Source organism: Homalodisca vitripennis, chromosome X, assembly GCF_021130785.1.
Source record: "Homalodisca vitripennis isolate AUS2020 chromosome X, UT_GWSS_2.1, whole genome shotgun sequence".
In the NCBI taxonomy this organism is placed as follows: Eukaryota; Metazoa; Arthropoda; class Insecta; order Hemiptera; family Cicadellidae; genus Homalodisca; species Homalodisca vitripennis.
In genome coordinates, this window is record NC_060215.1 from 83,046,598 (window position 1) to 83,070,040 (window position 23,443).

General features: G+C 32.1%; 1 protein-coding gene across 1 annotated transcript in view; it reads right to left on the minus strand.

The window, feature by feature from the left end:
* The window catches only part of LOC124369273 (protein ERGIC-53), a 47,632-nt gene that overhangs the window by 16,419 nt on the left and 7,770 nt on the right, over positions 1-23,443 (minus strand). Inside the window, 7 exon segments of the mRNA XM_046827185.1 lie at positions 1,048-1,277; positions 2,184-2,281; positions 2,283-2,347; positions 6,080-6,203; positions 12,126-12,225; positions 14,798-14,970; positions 20,568-20,665. Coding sequence (XP_046683141.1) covers positions 1,048-1,277; positions 2,184-2,281; positions 2,283-2,347; positions 6,080-6,203; positions 12,126-12,225; positions 14,798-14,970; positions 20,568-20,665 — 888 coding nt within the window.

Sequence of the window (23,443 nt, forward strand, 5' to 3'; positions counted from 1 at the left end):
TGTAGTATCTGTGTGAGAATGTGATATATTTTGTACTGACCCTTGGAAGCTTTAGTATCTTGGAGGTTGTGTGAATATCACTAAACAGTATCTTAAAAAACTAACCAAAGATGAAATTAACAGTTAGACTAGCAAGAACTGCAGTACTATATGGTGGCAATCTTATCTTATGACAGCCTGCTTATCTCACCTGAAACCCCAGCAGTAAACCTCAACAAGAGATTGGTTATTCTTATAAGTTGCAAGACAAATCAGAAGATATGTACATTACAATTAAACACTTAGAAGACCTTGATGATTCAGAGACATCAATAACTTTAGCTGCTGAAGCTGATAACAGTAGCTCTAACAAGACCTTACTGTCTTTCAAGCTGATACTTGACATGAGCTTGAAAAAAAGTATCACCTGGTCCAGAATATTTATTAAAGAAATTGAAAGCCAAAATATTGCCAAAAATCCTGTGTTTAACACCACACAGACTAATTAGATCACATTTGGAAGATTCAAAAAACATACAACAGGCTTACCAAATCTTAAAAGAGTACAGGCTACCTTCTGGGACTGATACTTGATAATTGTCTTACTTGTAATCATCACTTGAACATTCTCAGGGTCAGCTTTGTTTGCCCTGAAGAGGATCAAAGCTATCACACAGCAACTACTATAAAAAACTAAATTAAATGAAAAATGTCTTTAGTATAAAGAGTAATGTTGTAAAAAAATATAAGTAATCGTGTATTTATTATTACAAGGTAAATTTCTACTACGGATATGAAAATAAAATTCTATTTGTACTGAATTTTATAAAAACTTTAAGGATTACATCCTAGTTATGAGATACTATAGAAAACATGCTTCCATTCAATCAGTTTAGGATAGATGAATAGCCTTTCCTACCTGCTGTCTAAAACCACTCTCACCTGACAAACCTTTAATCCAAGCTGTTCTAGCTAACCAGGCTACGCGAGCAGAGCAGCCTAATATACCAACCGATGTACCATTAAACATTTCCTCTTAAAAGTTTGAGAATAATCAAAGATACTGACCTTGAACGATCTGAGGAGCTGGTATACCACTCTGAATGTTGGACAGCAAGCTGAGGGTACGCTCTTGGCGACCAATCACTTCATCCAACTTTTGGCTTAACACTCGCACCTGCTCAAACACCTGACTCTGTCCTGCGAAGATCTGGCGCAACTCTCGCTGATTATCTGACTCGTACCACTCATCCAGATCCCCATCATCCTTAGCAACCTCTGGATGTTCTTTCCGATAGCTTCAAATAACAAACCAACACATTATAATAATGTAACATTTGATATAAAATAACATAAGATTTATATCTTTGTTACAGAGCTATTTAATTCTGCAACATTTTCTCTAACATGAAATGAAAAATGTCTTTATTGAATACAACAGAAAGCATACTCAATTGGTGAGGTTAGGACTATTAAGTCCTCTCGTACACCTAACCACCTAACCATAACATGTGTTGAACTCTGCAGAAAATGTAGCAGAGCAATTTCCAAGCAAATTAATAGTGAAATGATGACTGATATTTCACTATTATTAAAGGATTCCTCAAATAAGAGATCTGTAGGTATTTTCTATATAGAGGTTTTTATGGAATAATTATACAAAAACTATGCTAAAACATATTGTGTCCTGTAATCTTTAAATTTCTTTCATATTTAATAATAATAATATTTTCTTGTGTTATATTTTCAAAAACAGGAGGAAATGCTTAGTATTCTATAACAGATTTATATAGTTGAAGAAGTAAGTGTTATTGTAAAACATCCAGGTTTTGAAAAATGGTGTTACAGTAAAATAGTATATGATCACACTTTCCAAGACTGACCTGGCTGTATATTAGTATTTATACATCACTCTTCAGTCCAGTGAAGCTTCCACTGCACTTGTATAGTGTATTGTTAAGGTAGTAACCTCCGAACTCAGAACCAAGCACTTTTTTCTGAGAAGAACTTAATATATGAACAACGTGGAATAGACACAAAACTAATGAAGAAATATATTAAGTATTTAGAAGCTCTTAAAACTTTAAAAACATATCAAAGGCAAATTTCATTTCATTCTAAATTTACAATCAATTAATAACATGTCAATTTTAAAAGAACAGGACTACAACATTTAGATCCAAGAATATATTTTAACAACTTACTCCTCCTTTTGTTGGTCCAGTTTGCGCTGATAGTCTGCATATTCCTTGGCCAACTTCTCGTGGTCTTCTGGACTTACTCCCACCTGTCCAGGCACTCCCTGGCTGTGGTGTTGCTCCAGGTGGGAACAGACTGGTGGTTAGGAAATGTAAGACATCATGATCATCTGTAAGCACATCACTTGTACTCAGTTTGTAACCAACAGAAACCAATAACAAGATTGAAACATAAAAATTGTTCTGTATCAAATAATTAATATTTTCATCAGTCTTCCACTATTCTAGTAATCCAGAATAGCCAAAGACACTTAGATAAGCTTAACAAATGGGAATATAAAAAGGATTATTTTCAAACCCTCTAAAATTGTTTATTAGAATGGATATTTGTTTTATTTATAAACCATTAAGAAAATAACTAATTAAAAAACATCAAGGAAGCTATTACCACCTACTAAACAAACTAACAAGTTTGTGATCATTATTTTTTACTGGTTAGGATGTTGGATTCATATTCAAAAGATCGTTCATTTAATTCCGCCACTGATTCAATGTTGGGAAATTCTTAACAGAGTTAATTATTTCTCTGTAAAAATGAGTTATTACAAGTCTCAAAATGTTTGTAAAAAACTTGGGACTATATTGTCCTAAATTATATGTAGTAATAAGTAGTTTTCTATCATCATCATATCACTTTATTCAATATGGTACATAAGATAAACAAATGAATAACATAAAGATCACAATTACCAACATTAAATAAAAATTAGACTTTATTTTCATCTAGATTAATGCCACGATAATGAACTAATCACACTAAAATAATAACTTTTATACCTAAGTGAAGGATTCATTGAAAGAGTATAATGCCTCCTCTTCTACTAACAAATTGTTCAAATTGTTAAAGTTTATAATTTTGTATCTCATTTAGCCTGTTGGTAGATCATTAAAAATTGTAAGCACGTAAATGTTTCCTTCACAAAAAATGAATTTGTGTTTTTCAAAGCCAAGATCATTTTAATTCTGTGTGTTGTATTTGCATCATTACTCTTATGGCCCTACTTTGTATAATTTTTATGCTATCCAAATTTGTAACTGATTAGAAACATGTAATTCTATAAATGCATGATAAATTAGTATTAGCCCTAGATCTGGTGCCATACCAAAAGTTCAAAATCATCACCCTGTCTTAAGCATTGTTTAAGCCCTTTAAAAACAATTGCCAAAAAATATGCCCTGCCAAGTAATGTATAATTACAAATCATGTTTTTTCAGGAACCGTGGATTATAGTTATAATGTGAGAAATACTACACGATAATTGCACAAAAATATGGTCATGAGAAATTCATATTTGTTGGAAGTTGCATAATAAATTTCTAACTTCAACCCCCAAATTCTGTTAACATCCAATTGGATGGATGGTAAAATAAATATTTTTTAAATATCCAAAATGTAAGAAATAAGCACAATTTTATAAAAAACAAACATCTCTATTTAGTTTTGTTGTAGTGAATAGTATATTATTTGTAGGAATAGTTTAACATTAAAGTTCATAACTGAAAGTAAAGGCATATATGTTTTATTGTGATTTTTTATAAACCTGAATAACCCTTCAAACAATTTTATTGTGTAGCTATAAGTTGTTATTTTCAGAAAAATTGTTTTATTCTAATATTAGAAATTTTTATTTGAAGAAACACAATCAAAACATAATAAAAAAGATATTAAATTTCCATATAATATTGTATCAGCACACAGCTGTCAGGCCACTTTTAACTTGGTCACTGACACAGACACTGTGTCATCACTCTTAGTAATGACAACCAGCTAGATGATGTACTGCATATTCAGTTCACACAGTAATTATTCCCAGTTAAACCAATTACAGAGTTTTAATTCATATATTCATTATTTTTAAAATGACTTATAGAGGACACATCTGTGTCTTTCATAGTTTTTTAATCAACAGACTCAAGCGAACAGCCAAACCTTTACTAAAAATATTCCCTCTATTTAGTTGTTTCATTACAAATAGATAGGAAGAAAATATATGCAATAATAACACCTCGTAAACTTGTGTTTTTTACTAATAGACTGAACAGCCTATGTTTATGTTTGTCTTTGATTATGGAAGGATTGTGAAGGAAACAATATTTTTCCAGATATTTGGTATTGTTTAGAGATACAAAAAATCAGTAACAATACTTTTCCAGATCTGCGTCTGATCTCTTCCTCAGGTGGATAACTAACTTAATACATAACTATAATCTAGGTTAAAATAAACAAATCATACCAGAGCATTGTGATGCGCATAAGTCAGGAATAATAACAAACAAGTGGACACACAACCTCCACATGTGTTAGGTTAGTTATCCACCTGAGAAAGAGATCAAATTAAGATCTCAAATCATAGTATTACTGATTTCTTGTATCACTGAAAAATGGCAATGTCCAGAAAATTCAGTTTCCTTCAAATTGAAAGTTTCAGCTAAACCTCTACTAAAAATTATCTCTTTTACACAAACAATAACAGCAAACAGCCACAGCATAGCCCAAAAACTGAATTAACATTTTTTTATTCATCTGATTTACCTCTAAGCATTATTATATTGTTACAACAATATTTGATAATCATAAAACGGAGAGTTATTGCAATCTATGTTGATTAAAAGCTAGACAAACAGATGTTGTGTCCAATTACTCAGTACTGTCAAGAATTTATATGTGAGATAGTATTGGTAAAGGTCATACTTAATAATACCTGCAATTAACAATATGGGCACTTTCAGATAACCCCATCTAAACTTAAATGATACACTTTATAATTTCTCAAGAACCATTGAAGACAACATACTAGAAAAATCAAACCTTTTCCATCATAGAAGACACAATGTACACATTTTAAAACAAATACAGAATATCAACAAAATTAAAAGAGATCTTAGGTTCTCACAATATTTCACGGCTAAATTACCAACAAGAGCAGCTTCTAACACGGTTTCATCAACATGGTGGATATGCACTAAATTAAATGCTACAATAAATATCACTCATTGGTTCATCAGATCACACCGCTTACGTCTGCAAAGTTAAAATATGTAATTGAGAGTTTCAGTAATACAAATCATACAACTGTACTGAAGAAAATCTTGAATTAAAATTAAAAACAAGAAAACTGGGAAGGCATTGACTAATTGAGCTCTAACTGTTAAAGAAGCCAGTACATTGGCTGTACTGTAAAGAACAACAGTGACATTGGCTGAGATACAGCCTGCCCTAGAAAGCTAAAATTAAAAAAAATTACAGTGGAATCCTCAGACACATCACTCTACACTTTTCCCCAGGCAAGTTTTCATCCTGCTCCCCCCGTGCACCCCCAGCAGCCGTGGCGTGACGACCGTTGCCTAGCCTAGGCCATCACCCCAATCTTGTACATCTTGTGAAAGTTATAAACAATCAAAATGTATCGAAAAAGGTACTGTGTATGCGGGAAAACATTACAAGCGGGACTTTTTAAAAGGACTATAAATTAACATTATAGGCAGGAAAATGTATGCAGGGTACGTTACAAGCGGGTTCTACTGTAACTTAAACCATAACACTTTAAGGATAAAGAAGACTGCAGGCTCAAATAGAGTTTCTAACATTTCAGCATCAATATAAAACAACAGACATCCCTAATACCTAACAAAAAGCAACAGCCTTAAAAAAAATACTATGATCAATATCTAAACCTACCGAGACTACAAGCCTCCACTTAATACATGAAAATAGCTTACAACAGGCTTACATTTTGTTAACAAAAAACACTTAACAATACCCACTAACTGCAAAGCTTCTGATATATCAGAAATTTGCCTCTAATACATTTAAAACTAGCCAATTGAGAAAATCAACTGACCTGCAAGTCCCCCAGTCGCTGCAGAGAGCCCAAAATGTCCACTAGTAGGTAGAGTGATGCCTTCCACCCGCAGGCACACTTCCATGTCTGCTTCATTGTTGGTGTTGCCATTGTGAAACATTACCTGTGTGTGGAAGGAAGTTGGGTGTTGTTATTATGACAAACACATCATTATATGCCACATTTCATTGCTTTAGTAGTATTAAAAGATTTTGCCTTAGTCAAAACAGGTTTTTATTAGTTTACACAATATTAATACTTGCCTGCTGGCAAATTAATTTTCAAGTTTACTTGTACAAGGTTGTTCTTCATTTAACAATGTCTTTCATTTTGAAGTAAAATAATTATATTTACCAAAAAATTTTAGATAAAATGAGTACAACCTTTTTTAATTACTCTCTTAAATACTTATATAAACATTAAAACAATCCCTCCCAAGACATATGTAGTCCTTCAAAAAACTTTCTTTTAAATAATTCACACCAACTTTGAGTTGGTCATGAAAAAGTGTGTTTAAATTAAACTCTTTAAATATGTCTACCATTATACGATTTTTTTTGAACATTTACAAACAATTTAGGTAATAGGAAGTCATAATAAAGAGATTGTTCATATAAAATATTTTATTGGGCCATCCAACACCCTTCCACTTACTTGAGTAATAGGTGGTTATTAAAACACAAATAGTGAGATTAACCAACAATTTAAGTTAACGTTATGCTCAACTTTTTACTCATGACTTACTTTTTTAGTTTATGAATTTGCCTGTCTGTTATAAAATTAAGTCAAAATACCACACCTGAAATTCCATGAAGTCAGTCTAATTGGGTACTAAATTGACAATGGTTAATAAAAAGTGTCAATTAAATAATTACAAGAATGTATGTTTTGTAACACATAATAAAGGCATACATTTGTCATGTCAGACCAATTATACCACAAAATAGATAACAAAGCTACTTTGAACTTCAAGAACCATTTTACAGGTTTCATTTGTTTGTATAAGAAGTAATTACTTAACATTAATATTCATAGCTCCAAATACTAATCTGAGCAAATTTATAAAAAAAAGTTTGTTTATCTTTAAAATTTATCTAAGAAATGTCTTGAGTTTTTCTGTGTGTTTTTATGATTCAATAATAGACCAAAAGAAAGAAATAAAAATAACTTTGATGATTATATATCGTAAAAAATAAAGTTTTTATAACTGATTACCAGTGCACAATTTATAAAAAACGCAGCCCAAATACCTAACTATACCAGGTGATATAAATCACTACTCATGAGTATTACTTTAACATGTTCAATGCGGGTGTGGTAGATCTACTGCACGGCGCCATTGTTTAGTAACCCAGTCAGTGTGCTCTCAGCACTCATCGTGTATGGTTGTCAATTTTGCCGCTTGTGGGGACATACTTTTCCCGCGTTTTTGTGGTCGCCGTTCTCAGTTAGCGTTTTGTGGTTAGTTTTTAGACTACTTCAAATTTTACCATTTTTACTGGTGAATTCAATTAGTTGAGGTGGTTTGGAGAGACTAAAACCACTACCAATTGTTCAATACAACCATTTTATGAAAGGCGTGGACCGCAGTGACCAAATGATGTCATATTATCCTTGCGAAAGGAAAACACTGCGGTGGTACAAGAAGATTTTTGTCCACGTAATTCAGATGATGTTCGTGAATGCAAACTATCTCTATAACGAAGTTCGTACATTAAGTGGAGAAAACAAAATGCCATTGTATGAATTCCGTCTGGAGGTTATTGACAAGCTACTCCCTGACGTTCCCGAGCCTCCTCGACCTCAGAAGCGCCGCAGCATCCCCCATGTACCCTCACGGATTACAGAAAAAATGGCTTGTGGAAAGAGAAGTAAACAAAAGAGGTGCAGACTTTGCTATGCTAATGGCAGAAAGAAATACGTGATGTGGCAGTGTTTATAATGTGATGGACAGCCTGGGTTGTGTGTCCCACATCGCTTTGACCAATTCCATGACTAATGAAGCGTACCTTGGGGAGAATGGTTGGGTTTTAAATAGTAGTTTTTAGTGTTTTTTATCAATATATTTTTAGTTATACTAAGTAATTTGTTTCCAGTATTATTATAAACAATCGTTAGTGGTCTGTTTTTTCAAAAACAATAAGGAAAACGGTGCGCGCTTTGAAGATAGACTGGCCCCAGGAGCGTATGCGGTAAGATCTACTGCACGTTTTTAAAATGGCGAAATTCGGCTCTTTTGGTGTTTGATGACCTTTCTGTACCAACCCGTGTCACAACAACTAAATTGGTAAGTGAATACTAATAAAAAAATTAGCCTCTAGTAACATACATTACTTAATTTTTAGCAGCGAACGTGTTAAAAAATGCCCATATATTATAGTATACTTCATTTTGGAAACGATGCTCAAAGATAACAACTGTTATATTATATTTTATTATTATATATTATATAAAATTTTATTTCATTTATTCAACTTTTTAATATTTGAATTTTCATGAGAAGATTGACAAGCTGTAGTCTATCATATTTTCTTAGCCATAGAGTTTAGTCTGCTTGTAGAGTTTTCTTTTTTTAGAAAAATATAGTTTAATGGCTAGGATGGTATTAAAGAGGGAGCAAAGCCCTCAATCTTGTCTATCTGTGTCTGAAGAGACGAAAGAATGTCATAACAGCTTCACTAGATGGAGTTTCAATATGGGATTTTGTTATTAATTGCTTTACATATGTCCAAAATTTTGCATGATGGTACTAAAAGGTTAAATTCTACTTTCTCTTAAAATGTATCTTCCAACACTTATTTACTTTACTATTAACAGTTATTTTATCCCTCCATCTGACGAAGTGTTCATGGTGATTTATAGTCTACTCAGTCCAACTTACACTAACCAGTCCACCCACTATTCATGTTATCAAATTACACATGTATATATATTTTGCAACAAAGCATAAGAGATAAGTGAAAAGATATATCAGTTTAGTGGTATTATTCAGTCTATTTTGAAACAAAAAAGTATTATATCGTTTTATTCCGCATTAATAATTTTTGTAAATTGCATACAGTTTAAATTTAATAAATTACATAAGTACTGGTTTATCAGGCTAACATGTATATCTGACAATATACCAGACTTTTTCTGTATTTGAATTGCTTCTAAATACTACATATAGGCCAGATTACATACTAAAATTGCAAAAAATAAAATAACGATTTTATGTAACTATTCGAAGTTACAATGAAAAATCACATTCTTAGAAACGCAAATTACCCTCATTTTATTAAATCGATGATAAAGTGGCTGTTAAACATACCAATGAATGAGATAATAAAAAAATTAGTAGTTAATAAAATTATTAAAAAGGAAATAAAAAATAATAATAAATGGATTCCAATAATTAAACTCAAACCTACCTCTAAAGAAAATTAGAATATATTTGTGTGTCATTTAACCCTATAAGTTGCAAGTGCCGTCTGAGACGTATGATTCACGCCGCCGTGAAGTGGCAAGCGCCGTCACAGCCGTCGCTTCACATTTAAGGCTGTTGCTCCGCAACCATCCATTATTTTTAGGCCTAGTTTTAACTATCGTATTCTCCATGAAATTTCCTATATATATATCATATAGTATAGTGTGTATTCATGTTACTAATGTTTGCCGGGCCTAAATGAATCCAACAGTTTTCGTTTGACCTGGCGGCAGACGAGAGAACAGCTGTCTACTCGTCTCGTCACTGTTTTGTTTGGCGACTTTGCGTACTGTTATTGTTAGTATATTATTGTTTATCGCGTTGTTTGTGTTACCAGTAAATGTTTAGGTTATTCGTTCGTCATGGAAAATGTTGGGGTACTTTGGGATTATACCGACCACACCAGTATGAGGAACACAAACATATAAATTTATAGAAAAAAACATTATAGAACGAAAAAGCAACTCTTCAATTACAAACTTACAACGATTATTAATTGTTAATGGGTTTCCTGTGACGCCCAGAATGCAGCAATATCAAGGATGAGTGAGTGTAGTGGATTTCCGCCTTCAGCCGCAACTGCCGACCGCCACGAATATTTTAGATTTAGACAACTAGTCATGATCTTGTAAAAAACGAATGGTCCCCTCTTCGCTCCTGGATAAATCCCAAATTCTCATAGTGTCACCCATCACTAATCTATTACACACACAGTAAAACACAAAAGTAAAAGAATGCGGCGCACCAGCTGAACGGGCGGCAAGATTCTGTAATCACATTATCTACTAGAGCGCTCGACTTTGACCTCTGTCTGAGGATGGGGAGGGGTTTGCGATAAGACAATTCCTGTTTTATATTTACAAAATATACTGTGCTATGACAAACTAAGCCACTATTATAGGCCCTACACTACTGGGAGGAAAATACAAGCCCATTCTAGTGACTCAGAGTAAAAAAACAAAAACAAAAACAAAGAAACAGTTTGTACATAGATTTAGTTTTTCCCATCTAACTTTTTTGTTCTTGTAAATAGAAAAAAATGCATAGGAAGTAATTTGTTTAGAATAAAATTGTGTATATTCTGTGAATATGACATTATTTTGTAGCTCCAGTAGTTTCAAAGTGACGGACAGTAGAACTTAAAACTTATTTTTTCTAAAAGAAAATCTTTACACATCTACAATGATATTCATCTGAAAATAAAAATAAGGAACCAAATATCATATTTATTCTTATTCTATAGTTCATAAGGAAAACAAAAATATATAATGTTGCTAGGTTATCACTTAGACAATATTTTCTAAAAATAAGTTTAACGATCACGGCATTTTACCCGAAAACGGCCTGCCACTGAGACCACAAATGACCGCCACTTAAAGGGTTAATACCGAAATATCAAAAATGCACTAAAAGCAACCTTTAAAAATGCAATAATTTCTCTTAAGTCAAAGAACCAACAATAACAAATTTACTAAAACTGAGAAAAGAGTTTTGATGGTTTAAAACATTTTCTTAGGAAACTATAATTTAATATTAAACTAGCTACTAAAAATTGAGTGTTTTAAATTAGATAGCTATATGAGTAATATTACTAATTTGAAATAAATGAATTTTACACATTTGTACAAGGAACGCTGATCAGAAAGCAGCCTTCATGTTCATGTAGTGTGAGAGATAGTGTAGTCACTGTATTTTATACTTGTTATTCTTGTCTTACTTTTCCATTACACATGGAAGAAGAAGGTATACAGCACAGAACCTGACGCTGAAACCTACGATTTCTATTTCCAGAGTCAAAAGAGTAATTAATGCAATGCAGAGATGATACTGCCTCACTAAACAAACCAAAAATAGCTTGTTACTCTGTTATTTGGCACACCAAATGAATTTTGCTTGTGAAGTTATTACAATTTGGAATGACTACTGATTCTTAATTATTTTCATTTGGAGCAAGTCTACAACACAGTGTACTGACCAACAGTATTATGTTTTTGCACAGTTTGTAACAATTGGTGACATTTTACCCGGTAAATATGAAACAAACATGTTTCATGAGTTCAAATGAGACATTGGCCATCACCTATCATACTCATGTATGAAGTTTTTTTTTGATGATGGAAGAATTGTGAAGGAAATAAGATTTTTCCGGACATTTGCCATCGTTCGGTGATACAAAAGAGTAACACCAATAGTTTTCATACTCATGTAAACCGAACTTCTGTAAAATTATTTTAATATGTTTAAGTGCATGAAAACACTTGTAGGCTTTGACTCTGATAAATAACTTCAGGATATTTTCATTCGTTGGCTGGAATCTTGGGTGGCAGATTTTATACTGAGGGAATTTATAAACTAGTTGCAAGATATGAAAAAGGTTTAAATTTGTCAAGCAAATATGTAGAAAAATAACTGAGATTGGTAATTTTAACAACAGTAAAGTTGTTTTATCTATTTCAGCATGTGGTTTTTCCAGGTTATTTAATACATAAAAATAGCGCAAGTCACGAGCAAAGAAGCAGTTACAGAAATTTCAGCCTTTCAAAACATCAAACAAACTAAAACATTAATTTTTCAACTTACGGTCAAGGTACCCATATAATATTCTATTTTAGCTCTGGTAGGAAATGGTTTGTTACGGAAATCCCTCAAACAGCCTCCAACCATCTGAGTGCCTCCATCACTATAACACAAGAAGTTCCAATACATGTACTTTTACCATTATGATAATGAAAGTACTAATTCATCGAATTACAAATAAAACACAAAATAAACTTTATATAAACTGTCCAATTAAAAATTGCAAAGTAAAATAATCAAATAGTGTAATTTTACCTATACTAATTTACTACATGCATATGTAAACTAAGTACTGCACTCAAAGCTTTGTACAAACTAGAATTAGGCAAAACAGGCATTTGCACTTTTAACACTAATGCTCAAGTAAATTAAATTAAAATATTAGTTTACATGCTTTCACAACCAATGGAAAAATTGTGTTTCATATTTTAAAAGTAAAAAGTTTGCAGATTCTTCTTAGAAATATTAATTATAAATATTTACATATTTTAGATTTATAACTTTTAAGATACATATAAGGAAAAAGTTTTAAGAATGTTATACTTCATTAATTGAAAGTAGAATATAAATGAATTAGTATTTTGGGCAGGTACTTATAACATAAGTTTTAATATAATATCAATCTAACAAAAAATTTCATAAGAATAATTGTGAGAATGTCAAAAAAAGAACCTTCATTGCCCTTATTCAGAAAGTTAAAAATATTATCTCTGAAAATCTTTTTATTTATGCATTGAGACTGTATAACAAAAGTAAGAATGTCCTCACCTGTAACTCATAGAGATATAAACTTACAAACATATTTTACATAAAGCTATGATTTTCTTGCACATAGATTCTATAAACAAAACTCCTCATTATATAAAAAATTCAAATAGTAAACATTTTTTTACTTACAGTAAGGAATTGTTAGTATCCCTAGAAAATCTTGAAAGTCTAATGAACATTCAAGCATAAATTACACCTTTTCTTGTTCTTTTAAGAAAACAGTCCATGTTTTTGTAGTTTTATTTAATTTCACCTATGTTAATATAAGAGTACTGATTTTACTATTTTATGCAGTGATGTGTTTCCTTTTTTAATTAGACCTGAGCATAACTCATTTCAGTTACCTAATCATTAATGTTAAAAATGGAACTCCTAATGACTTAGCCTTCTCAGGTTCTAAATTTCTCATCGCTTTTTATCAGTCACTGTAAATTAAAATAGGCAATATTTTTTTGTTAGACAAAAGTCACTCATGGTACTACATATTATTTTATTTTCATTTCTATAAATCAAAATAATTTTGTTAATAATGAGTGCATGTATAAAAATCATGTTTCCATATGTTTGTTTGAAAACATTTATTTTTATTTGGAAGAGAAAATAAATATTTTTATTCTTTAAAGTTTACCTGCACATGTAAAACTTTAACCCATAACAATACCTCAAAAAACAGTAATAAGCAATGACTTTTGACCCAGAATAATATTTATTTTAAAGAAACATTTTGTATAAGGGTTTTTTTTTTCTTTTTCAAATCATCCAACTTATGAAATAATATGTTTATTAGAGTATAACTAACAATGCTTGTGCAGCGAATAACTTCATGTCAAAATTAGAATTATAAGAGTGAATTACTTGGTGTGAAATAAAGATTTAATAAAGATCCTGGGCAAATTAAAAAAATGTCTTGTCTGAAAAAGTACAATTGATTATATATGTATGGTAAGTGTAAAGATTTCAGGGATGAGATGGTGTGATTATATATGGTGTGTGTGTGCACGCGCACACGGGTGCGTGTATGTACGGTTCCACAATAGTGAGCATTGAATGCCCTCAACAGTTCTGCAAAATGTGATTAATTGTTTCTTTATATTACAATTACTTATAATCAAAAAATATTTTTCAAGAAGAGACGAGTTGATTCTGATACTTAGCAGGATCAAGATATTGGCAATTTCCAAAACCGCGGCTCTTTTCAGTTGATTCTGATACCAGTCATCAGCATATTATTACAGACGATAGCTGATCAGCATGGTACTTTGTGTATTAAAAGACGTAGATATATAACCAAATTAACCGAGTATTGTAGTTTTGTAAATAACTTTTTGATGTCAATTCAAATTTTCTATACTTATGTTCATACATTGCCAAAAGTATGGTGTGTCTGTACGTTTACATCTGCAGCTTCAATGGTGAACAGACAGATGATTGCTAATTTTTTTACCTCGTAATCTGTGTAGTTATTATGTTCATATCTAAAATGATTTCATCGTGGAAGTGGTAAAGTGTTTGGCTTGATACTTTTACTGCACATATTTACCTCCACGGTAACAAAACTAAACCATTATTTTATTCTTAGTTAAAAATATCAAGGGAATATCAAACTAGAATCAAGAATTGAGACCACAATTTTGTTATCAGTATCGGAACAGAATTTTGTTGGTATTGGCCCACCCCTAATTTTAAGCACTAGTTTATCATAATTATTATTGATCTTCATTTTAATACATCCATGAACACTTTTTTGAAGAGAGAAAAATCCAAGTTAGTTTCTTTATAGCTAGTCATGACATGATACATGACAGATAATTGGGCATTACCAAGAAAACTTATGTCCTTCAGGTTTGATGTAATAAAGAATGTAATGATCTTAAACTTTTGTAAATGAACATTTTATTCATACTTACTTGGCATGATCAAACTGGCGAGAACCATCATTGACCACGGCCATGATGTAGGGATTGTTGTGCTTGTTGTCATTGTCAAATGAGTCAAAGAAGACTCCAAGCCCTACCCATTTGTCTGAGCTTCCAAAAACTTCACCATCATAGTCCCCCTTTTCTTGGGTGAACCAGAATGCCTGAAACAATTAATTTCACCTTAAAAACTTTAAAAAAATAAAGCTTACTAAATTTTTAGCCCTAAGTATACAATTAATTCCCCAAAAGACAAGAGTAAATTCATAAATGAAAGTGTCTGTATCATAACATCTTCACTGTGTCACAAATAACCACTTACTCCTGTGGCACATGACTCAATACATTTATATACAAAATTAAAAACTCTTCATCCTTATCCTTGTGTATTTTGTATTTCAAATTTATGCTTCAATTAAAATAAAAACTGTTTTTCCAAAAAGCTAAAGTTTGAGAAATGTGTATACTGTCAAAAGTAATGGGTCACTCAAACCCCAATCAGATAGTAAGTTTTTATTTGGGTGGAGCATCCATCTGGATATTTGTTCAATTCTAGAGTGTGACAGTATAAATTGAACAACACTCATTAAGCAACAACAGAGTGGCCACTCAAAATCTCTTTTCAAATTCCCAGTTTTTTCCTGGTTTTTCCGGTCAAAAGTTTCAGATTCTCTAGTCTATTTTCAAGCCAAATTAACAACTGTAATACTGTATTTAACCCTTATGCCAAGCACAACAGTGACGGTTTATTGCAACCAGCTGTTTTTGCAAGAAATGCTGTGCTCTACCAGTTTTCATCGCTAGTGAAATGCGAGAAATTCGGTGACGATTTATCGCTATCACCTATTTTAAGCTCTTTAATTTTTATCTGTGTGTCTTTTGATATGTCGACATAACATCGTGTATACCTAATAACTTTCCTTTCTGTGATGTTTGAAAAATACATGTATCCAATATGAAAAAAAACAAAGATAACAAATAAATACCAACACAGGGCTTTCGTGGGACAGACTGCAGTCCAGCATTGCGGGTCAGAGGTTTGTTTTATTACGTGTTTGTTTTGCGAAAGATAAGTAATGTGATTTGTCTATGGAAGTAAATATTTTTAGAGCTCCATATACAGACAGAAGAAAGCGAAAAGAAACAAGCATAGAAATCTTGTCGCAAAATTTGTAACGTTACAACTCTTTTATTTAAAGATTCAGTTATGAAACCAGCTCAGTCTTGTTCTGATGACACCGCAAAAATTATTGTTCCATGCATCGGTTTGAACACGATTTAGTTGCTGCTGAACCTAAATACCATAATGATTGCTTTATTTCATTTTTAAATCTGACCACTGGAGGCCAAGTCGATCGTTCTCAAGATGAAGCATTGAATCTTGACATGGAGGAAATATTTTCATATATTGAAAGTAGTGATGACTGCCAGTTTACGTTAGATGAATTAAAACATATTTGTACAAATGTAAGTGTTGATAACAGAACAATTAAATTACGATTGAAGTTAAATTATGTTAACTGAGAAACAAGAACAATTAACATTTGTATGTTTTCTTGGTAATTATTATATTATAAATCTAGCTTGGAGTGAAAAGAAAAAACCTAAAGGCAAAGAAGAACGATTGAAGGTCCTAGCAACTGCGGCAGCAATTATTCGAGAGGATATTCAATCGGTTCAATCATATACTGTTTTACATGCTATGACTGGCTGTGATACAACATCAGCAATGTTTCGAAGGGGTTAAAAAATTAATTTTTAAATTGTATTACGTGTGCACAAGCTTTTGAAGATATCAACTCTTCACCAGAAACTCTAATCACCAACGGAATTCGCTTTCTTCTGTCTGTATATATGCAAAACAAGCATAATTCTCTCTGGTTTGATGATAGCTTAAGAAAGTTGAGGAATACATCACTTCTGCTACAAGATCTGTTAAGAATACCTAACTATAAAAATAAAATGTTACTAAAAAACTACTACATAGTTAAAAGAAAATTGTATTGATATACAATTAAAGAAGCAAAGGTCATGTACAATGAAAGCATAATACAAAATTCAAAAAACAATGCTTGGCTGCATGGCATGTAATTAAATCAGAGGCTGGTAACTACTATAAACGAGAAAATTCAATTCCACCCATTACAGCTGAAGAATTTAATAACCATTATATAAGTATTGAGGAAAAGGTAGTTCGTAGTGCTAGGACATTAAATAATAGCAATTAAAATCATATGTCCTTCCTGAGGAAAGTTGAAAGGCCTTCAGAAAACTTTCACTTGAAGTGTGTTAGTGAGTTTGAGGTTCTTAATATTATGAGATCCTTAAAGTCTTCCAGGAGTGAAGATGTTTTTTTGTTTTAGTAACAGAGTGATTAAACACATTGCTAATTGTATTGTTAGGCCCTTAACATTTTTGTATAAACATAATATTTTAAGTATTAGCCAGTTTGGATTCCGCACTGGTTGATCCCCAACAGACGCTTTGAATGAAGTTGTAACTAGTATTTTAAGTAGTTTTAAGAAGTGTGAGTATGCCAATATGACTCTTGTGGATCTAAGCAAGGCCTTTGATAGTATTCCCATCACACTCTTCTCAGTAAGCTGAAATTTTATGGTATTATCGATGAACCATTGCACTTTTTTGAAACTTATTTTTGTAGCAGAATGCACAGTCTTGGTTGCTGGTACACAGCCCACATTTCGAGAGGACCTTGTGGGGTTCCACAGAGATCTGTTCAGGGTCCGCTTTTGTTTATTTTATATATATATAAATGATCTGCCTTTCAATGTTCCATGTAAGACCACTCGTTATGCCGATGACACTTCATTTATAGTTACTGGTGAATTACTTAATGAGTTAAAAACACATAGTGATGAGGTAATGGAGGTTGCTTATTCTTGGTTTAATCGTTAACAATCTAGAAGTCAATACTGATAAAAACAGAATCAATTTGCTTAACATTGAAAAAGTTGAACATAAAAGAACACTGTTAAACCAGTTAAGTTGCTTGGAGTGGTTTTTGACCAAAGGCTTTCTTGGGAGGCTCACACCCAACACATTTATTTCAAAACTGTCTAGGGTCTGTTTTCTACTTAGAAAATTAAAATCTTGTGTTAGTGGAGATATGATGCTTATCTCCTACCTTAGTGAATTTCGCTCTCAATTGCTATATGCTGCAATGCTCTGGGGAAATAGTAAGGGTGCTAGCCAAGTTTTCACTTGGCAAAGAAAGGCAGTGAGAATCTTGGCCAATTTAGCTTATCACAATGATTTATTGTTTTATTGATTTTAATATAATGACAGTCCCTTCCATTTTTATATTTCAAAATTTAATACATGTAAAGAAAAACCAAAATGAATTTGTTTGTTTTAATGAGGTCCATGACTATTATACTCGAAGGGCACAGGATATTATTATACCTCCTTCCAGGCTACAGAAGACTATAGCTAGTCATAGAAATTTGCAAATTAAGTGTTTTAACAAACTACCACAAGTTCAGAAGTTTAGAACTTCAACCATATGCGTGTAAATTGTCACGTTGGCTTATAAGTAAGGTCTTTTATTCACTTGAGAAATTTTTTTACAACTAATATTAATCTACCTTAGAATAGGTGGATTTGTGGCAGTTTTTCACTCTCTGAGGATGGCTTTTTCTGTTTGTGCTGACCTGAATCTATTACTAGCATTCTTTCCATGTTGTATATAAGCACTTCAATGTGTCTGGATGATACAGGCCTTTGGGCAGTGTGGAATCTACCTTAGTCTTACACTTGATCATGTTTAGGCTAATTATATTATTATGTTTATTAAATTAACATAAAATATAGCATGTATGTTTTGTATAGTGTAATGTATTACACATTTATTTCTTGATGATGTCTATAGCTATGTAAAATTGACAAATGACAATAAATAAAAAAATATATAAATAAGAATAGAATCACATCATCACAATAATACAACTAGAAAGTAAATAAACGCAAGTAAAAGACTAGTTTGTCACGTGTTTGTTATATTGTAGTCATGGACTACGAAATGAGGTGACATAAAACTCCTTAAACACGTTAAACTATTTGGTTTGAACAGTTTGAATCATCCGACCAATCGTCACGTATGCGGGGAAGTCATTCAGGTAAATAGTTGATGGGAGAACTGACGGGATTTCCATCCGTCATCCAACCGATCCCGCTCTGACAAAAAAATTGACATGCATGGTTGTTCGGTACAAGTGAGAGAATTTATACAAATACTGTCGTATAATGTGAACAAGATAATCAATTTCACTCACGATAACTGTTGCAAATACTTCTGAGAGTCAATACGAAGTCTGTTCACACACGGCTATGATATCTTGGCAATGTTTATAATTGAAATTTTAATAGCGAACACTCGTTGTAACAGCACTCGCAAGAGCTAATGCGCCCGTTTAGACACGATTTTTACAGCTGGACACAAAACTTGTGCAATTTTCTGCCAGTGTAAACGAAGTTCAGTCGAGGTTTGGATGTGACCCACGATATCATAACATAACATCACTTTCTTTGTTTTAACCTATGTAATCTGAAAACCAATATAAGTGGTAAGCGGTAGGCAGTGAGCACTGGATTGAGCGGAGACTTAAAGTTTAATGTTTGTGTTGTACATATGGGGAACACTCGACACTAGCCTCTACAGACGCGAGTGGTAGGGCGGTACCACACAATGTCAGCCGCTTATCCGCCGCCAATTCTAGACAGTAAATGTTTCTCCTGCCGCTCAACCCTCAGCTCATTCTGTCATCACTGTGCAACATGTGGGACGGAAACACGCTCTTCTTGGTATTACTTTTTGTAGCTTACCAACTAATTTCTTCTCAAAAAGGTATCTTATTAGGCCTGGTAAAAATCCAAATGAAATTCTGGTATACTCAAAAAACCGGGTTGCACCTCTTATCAAACATGTTATATTATTGAACCAACCGAACTATTAACCCTGTTTATAGGGTGAATAGTGTACATTTTAGGCCTATATATCTAATACACGTCTTGTGAAAATACTATTTTCACTCAAGAATAAGATTTGGAAAACATTGTCTGAAGACCCCACTTCAAAAACTGAATAATATTGAAGTACAAAAATCCTGTTTATATTGCGGTCACTACCGCTTTATCATTTAATGCGTACTGCTCATTTAGTGTTAAAGTTCTGAACGATCAGTCGGCCGATTTTAAATTGTCCAATGCATTGTTACATGTTTTTAGGGGAAGGGGGTGGTGGCTTGCCTTGGGACAGGAGTAGAAATAACCAAAATACACCCCACTACACAGTGGAAGCAGCCCTCAAATGAACCTCGCGAACATATATCGATCTTCATTGATAATTTCACAAGCCACGTCGCGTACAATACATTTGAGAATAATCAGTTTTTGATTCAAGGAGCTGCCAAATTATGTATTGGATTTATAAGTTCTTGAAGAAGAAAAACATTTTTTGAAACTTTCCCGGCTTGATATGATTCCCGGCTTATTCCTGGTTTCTCAGTCAGGTGGCCACCCATCATATGCTTACTCATCATATGCTTCATGAGTAAAAAGTTACTCGTTACGCAACCAAATAATGTTAATGAAAATCGAATTAGGTAATCTCAAATGATCAAATGCTGTTGTGCAAGTTCATCTTCTGAGTTACACATTCAAATCAAAATCAAAACACACACATTGTTATTGAGATAAATCACAATCCTATAAAAGGACTAATTTATTTATGAACAACTCTTACCAAACCATCAGCTCCAATCCTGCCTCTTCCAGTTACTCTAAAAAGGATGTCAACTTCCCACCATTGGAAGTTCGTTTTCAATTTTGACCAGATTGCACCTACAAAAGAATACCATGTCACGAAATAGTACATTTAATAGTGTAGTTATCAAAGCACTTCTGAATAACCGGGTTTTATATATTATGCATGTTTAATGGGATTATTGAGATACTTTTGATTTAATTAGCAAATTATCATAGTATCTCGTAGGCAATAAAAAATTAAACTACTGAAACATCTCATCACTGATTCACAAAAATAAAAACCTGCTATAAAACACTTCAAACTTCTTAATTCTATGTGGCACACAAATCCTCCTACTTGGGATCCATCCAATATCAATGCTCTATTTGCAGTGTCCAGATACTGAACATATACATTGAAATAAATATACCTGTTTACCAATGAAGTTAATTTGGGAAAACTCACTACTATTCATAAATATTACTTTCCTTACTTCTATTATAGTTTTTTATGATTATTGAAAACAATTCAAATATGATTATTGTTATTGGTGTGCAAAGCTAGTAGCCTACTCAAAATAAAATAAAATTACTAAACTCAATGCTATTAAAAGTTTGAATAATGTCCACAACTGTTTATTCTTTCTTTAAAAATTGTTTTCACAATGGAAGGATTGTAAATAAAACAGGATTTTTTTGGAAATTTACCCTTGCCCAGGTATGCAAAACAACAAAATCACAATTTAGTGTTACTAATTTTTCTTTTTTTTCACTGAATGATGGCAAATGTCCAGAACAAACTGAATAAAGCTGATCGTACATGACAACAAAATAAGACTTATAGGATGAAAGACACATTAAGATAATTGTATGATATGTAAATGATATGCAGCGGTACAGAACTTGAGTTTAGGTTTACAATATGCCAAAATGGATAAACATTATGCAATTACTCAGTTGACTTGCCTACTATAACAGAATTGGTGAAAAACAAAATGCTTACATAACAAATTGCCCTTGTCATAAATAACAATCAAAAATGTGTATCATCTGCAACACCTGCTTCTCTTCAAATTAAAGCAACCATTACATTGACTAATTACTAGAATGATTGCTACGGACAGCCTCATCTGTCATGGCAAACATAAATATATTTCCTCGTGTACATAAATTGCATACAATTTAAAATTACGGATCCTCATAATTGTAAATATAAGGTATAATATGTTGTAATGTTTTATTATTTGATGTATATTCAATGATGATATATGTGTGCGAAGCAATACAGTAAGAAGATTTCATCGAGTTTATTAATGACTATATATTTGACTTGCACAATACATAAATGACAGGTTTCAAAATAAGTCACAATTTATAGAAAATTAACACTAAAATAAGTGAATATGAAAAATTAATAATAAGTATCTGTATGATTAGTATGTATATCTATAAGTAGTGTTATTATTAAGTGTCTTAATATAAGAATAAAATTCTTCAAATAAACATTGTGGCTACATCCATTTAATATTACAAAACTAGGAACAAATTAAAACAACCAATATTTAATGAAATAAAGTGCTTTTGATTATATGAAATGAATCCAAAATAGATAATTGAAGTTTCAGATTTACAAATTAAATAACCAATTTAAATTCGAGAGTCATTAAAAAAATAATGCTGTTTTAATAAATAAAAATTACACGCAACTCTTACAGATTTTTATCAAATATAATTAAAAGACAGCTCATAAAATATCTTTTAACGTTTATTGAAGCACTATTATACCTAGATGTGAGCTTTTCAATAACTATTAAATAATATTCAATCGCCACGGCACATAACCCATCACAGTAGTTGTCGCGATGGCAAAATTCTCCATTTCAAGAATTGTTTGTTCAACATCAATGTAAGAAACCAATGTTTCATCAGTAATGATTATTTTAACCTTCTTCTTGGTATTAGATAAGAAACTTCAGAGATGATCCCATTCTCTTTGTTTTGAGTTGATCAGTCAAGATTTTGGGTAGCCATTGGGCAACAAATTTGAAATATTCAAGTTTCTCTGGTCACAATGTCTTGTGCTACAGTTCTTGATATCAGTGGGAAATGTTTCAAAATATCTGTGATTATAAACTTTTAATTTTTCCTAAACTTGATTGATTTTTTCAACGTAGTCTTCATTAACCAGATGGTCAGTGAATTTAATTTTTGTCATGAACATTAGTTTGTTCATGAAACAATTGGCACCATTTTTAACTACAGTGCAGCTCATAATGCCTTTTACATTAACAGAACGCAACTAATGATGAATTTCCACTGGTTTCATTTATTTACCAAAAGAGATCTAATGATGCTATGTATATTACCTCGTACCCCATATTATCTTGGTATATATACAAACTGGTGTGTACTTTTTACCTTAGCTCCTCAAAAAATTAAAAAAAAACAACAGTGAGAATTGGAAAATGTGATAATACATCCTTAACAGGTAATTAAATGACAAATAAATTGACACAACAACCTCTAGCTTATGAAAACTGGATGACTAACATTTTAATTACTAAATGTGACTTAATTTAATTTTGTGACGTCTTTCAGTATTAAGGATTCCATCGTCAGCTACACAAATGAAAAAGCTACCAACTTCTTTCAAACAGTAATTTATTTGGCTCCAGATAATTACATAGCATGTGTAGGAATGAAAAATATACCAAATTCTTAATTTGGACGTAAAAAGTTAGAAACTAGTATATTTTTAATAACAGGTACAGTCTTACCATGAAAAACACACTGAGTGTGAGGTATTTGAGTAATACTGTAATAGATCATATTTTTCATTGAGTTCTACAAAAGTAAGTTTTATGTGAAGGCAAC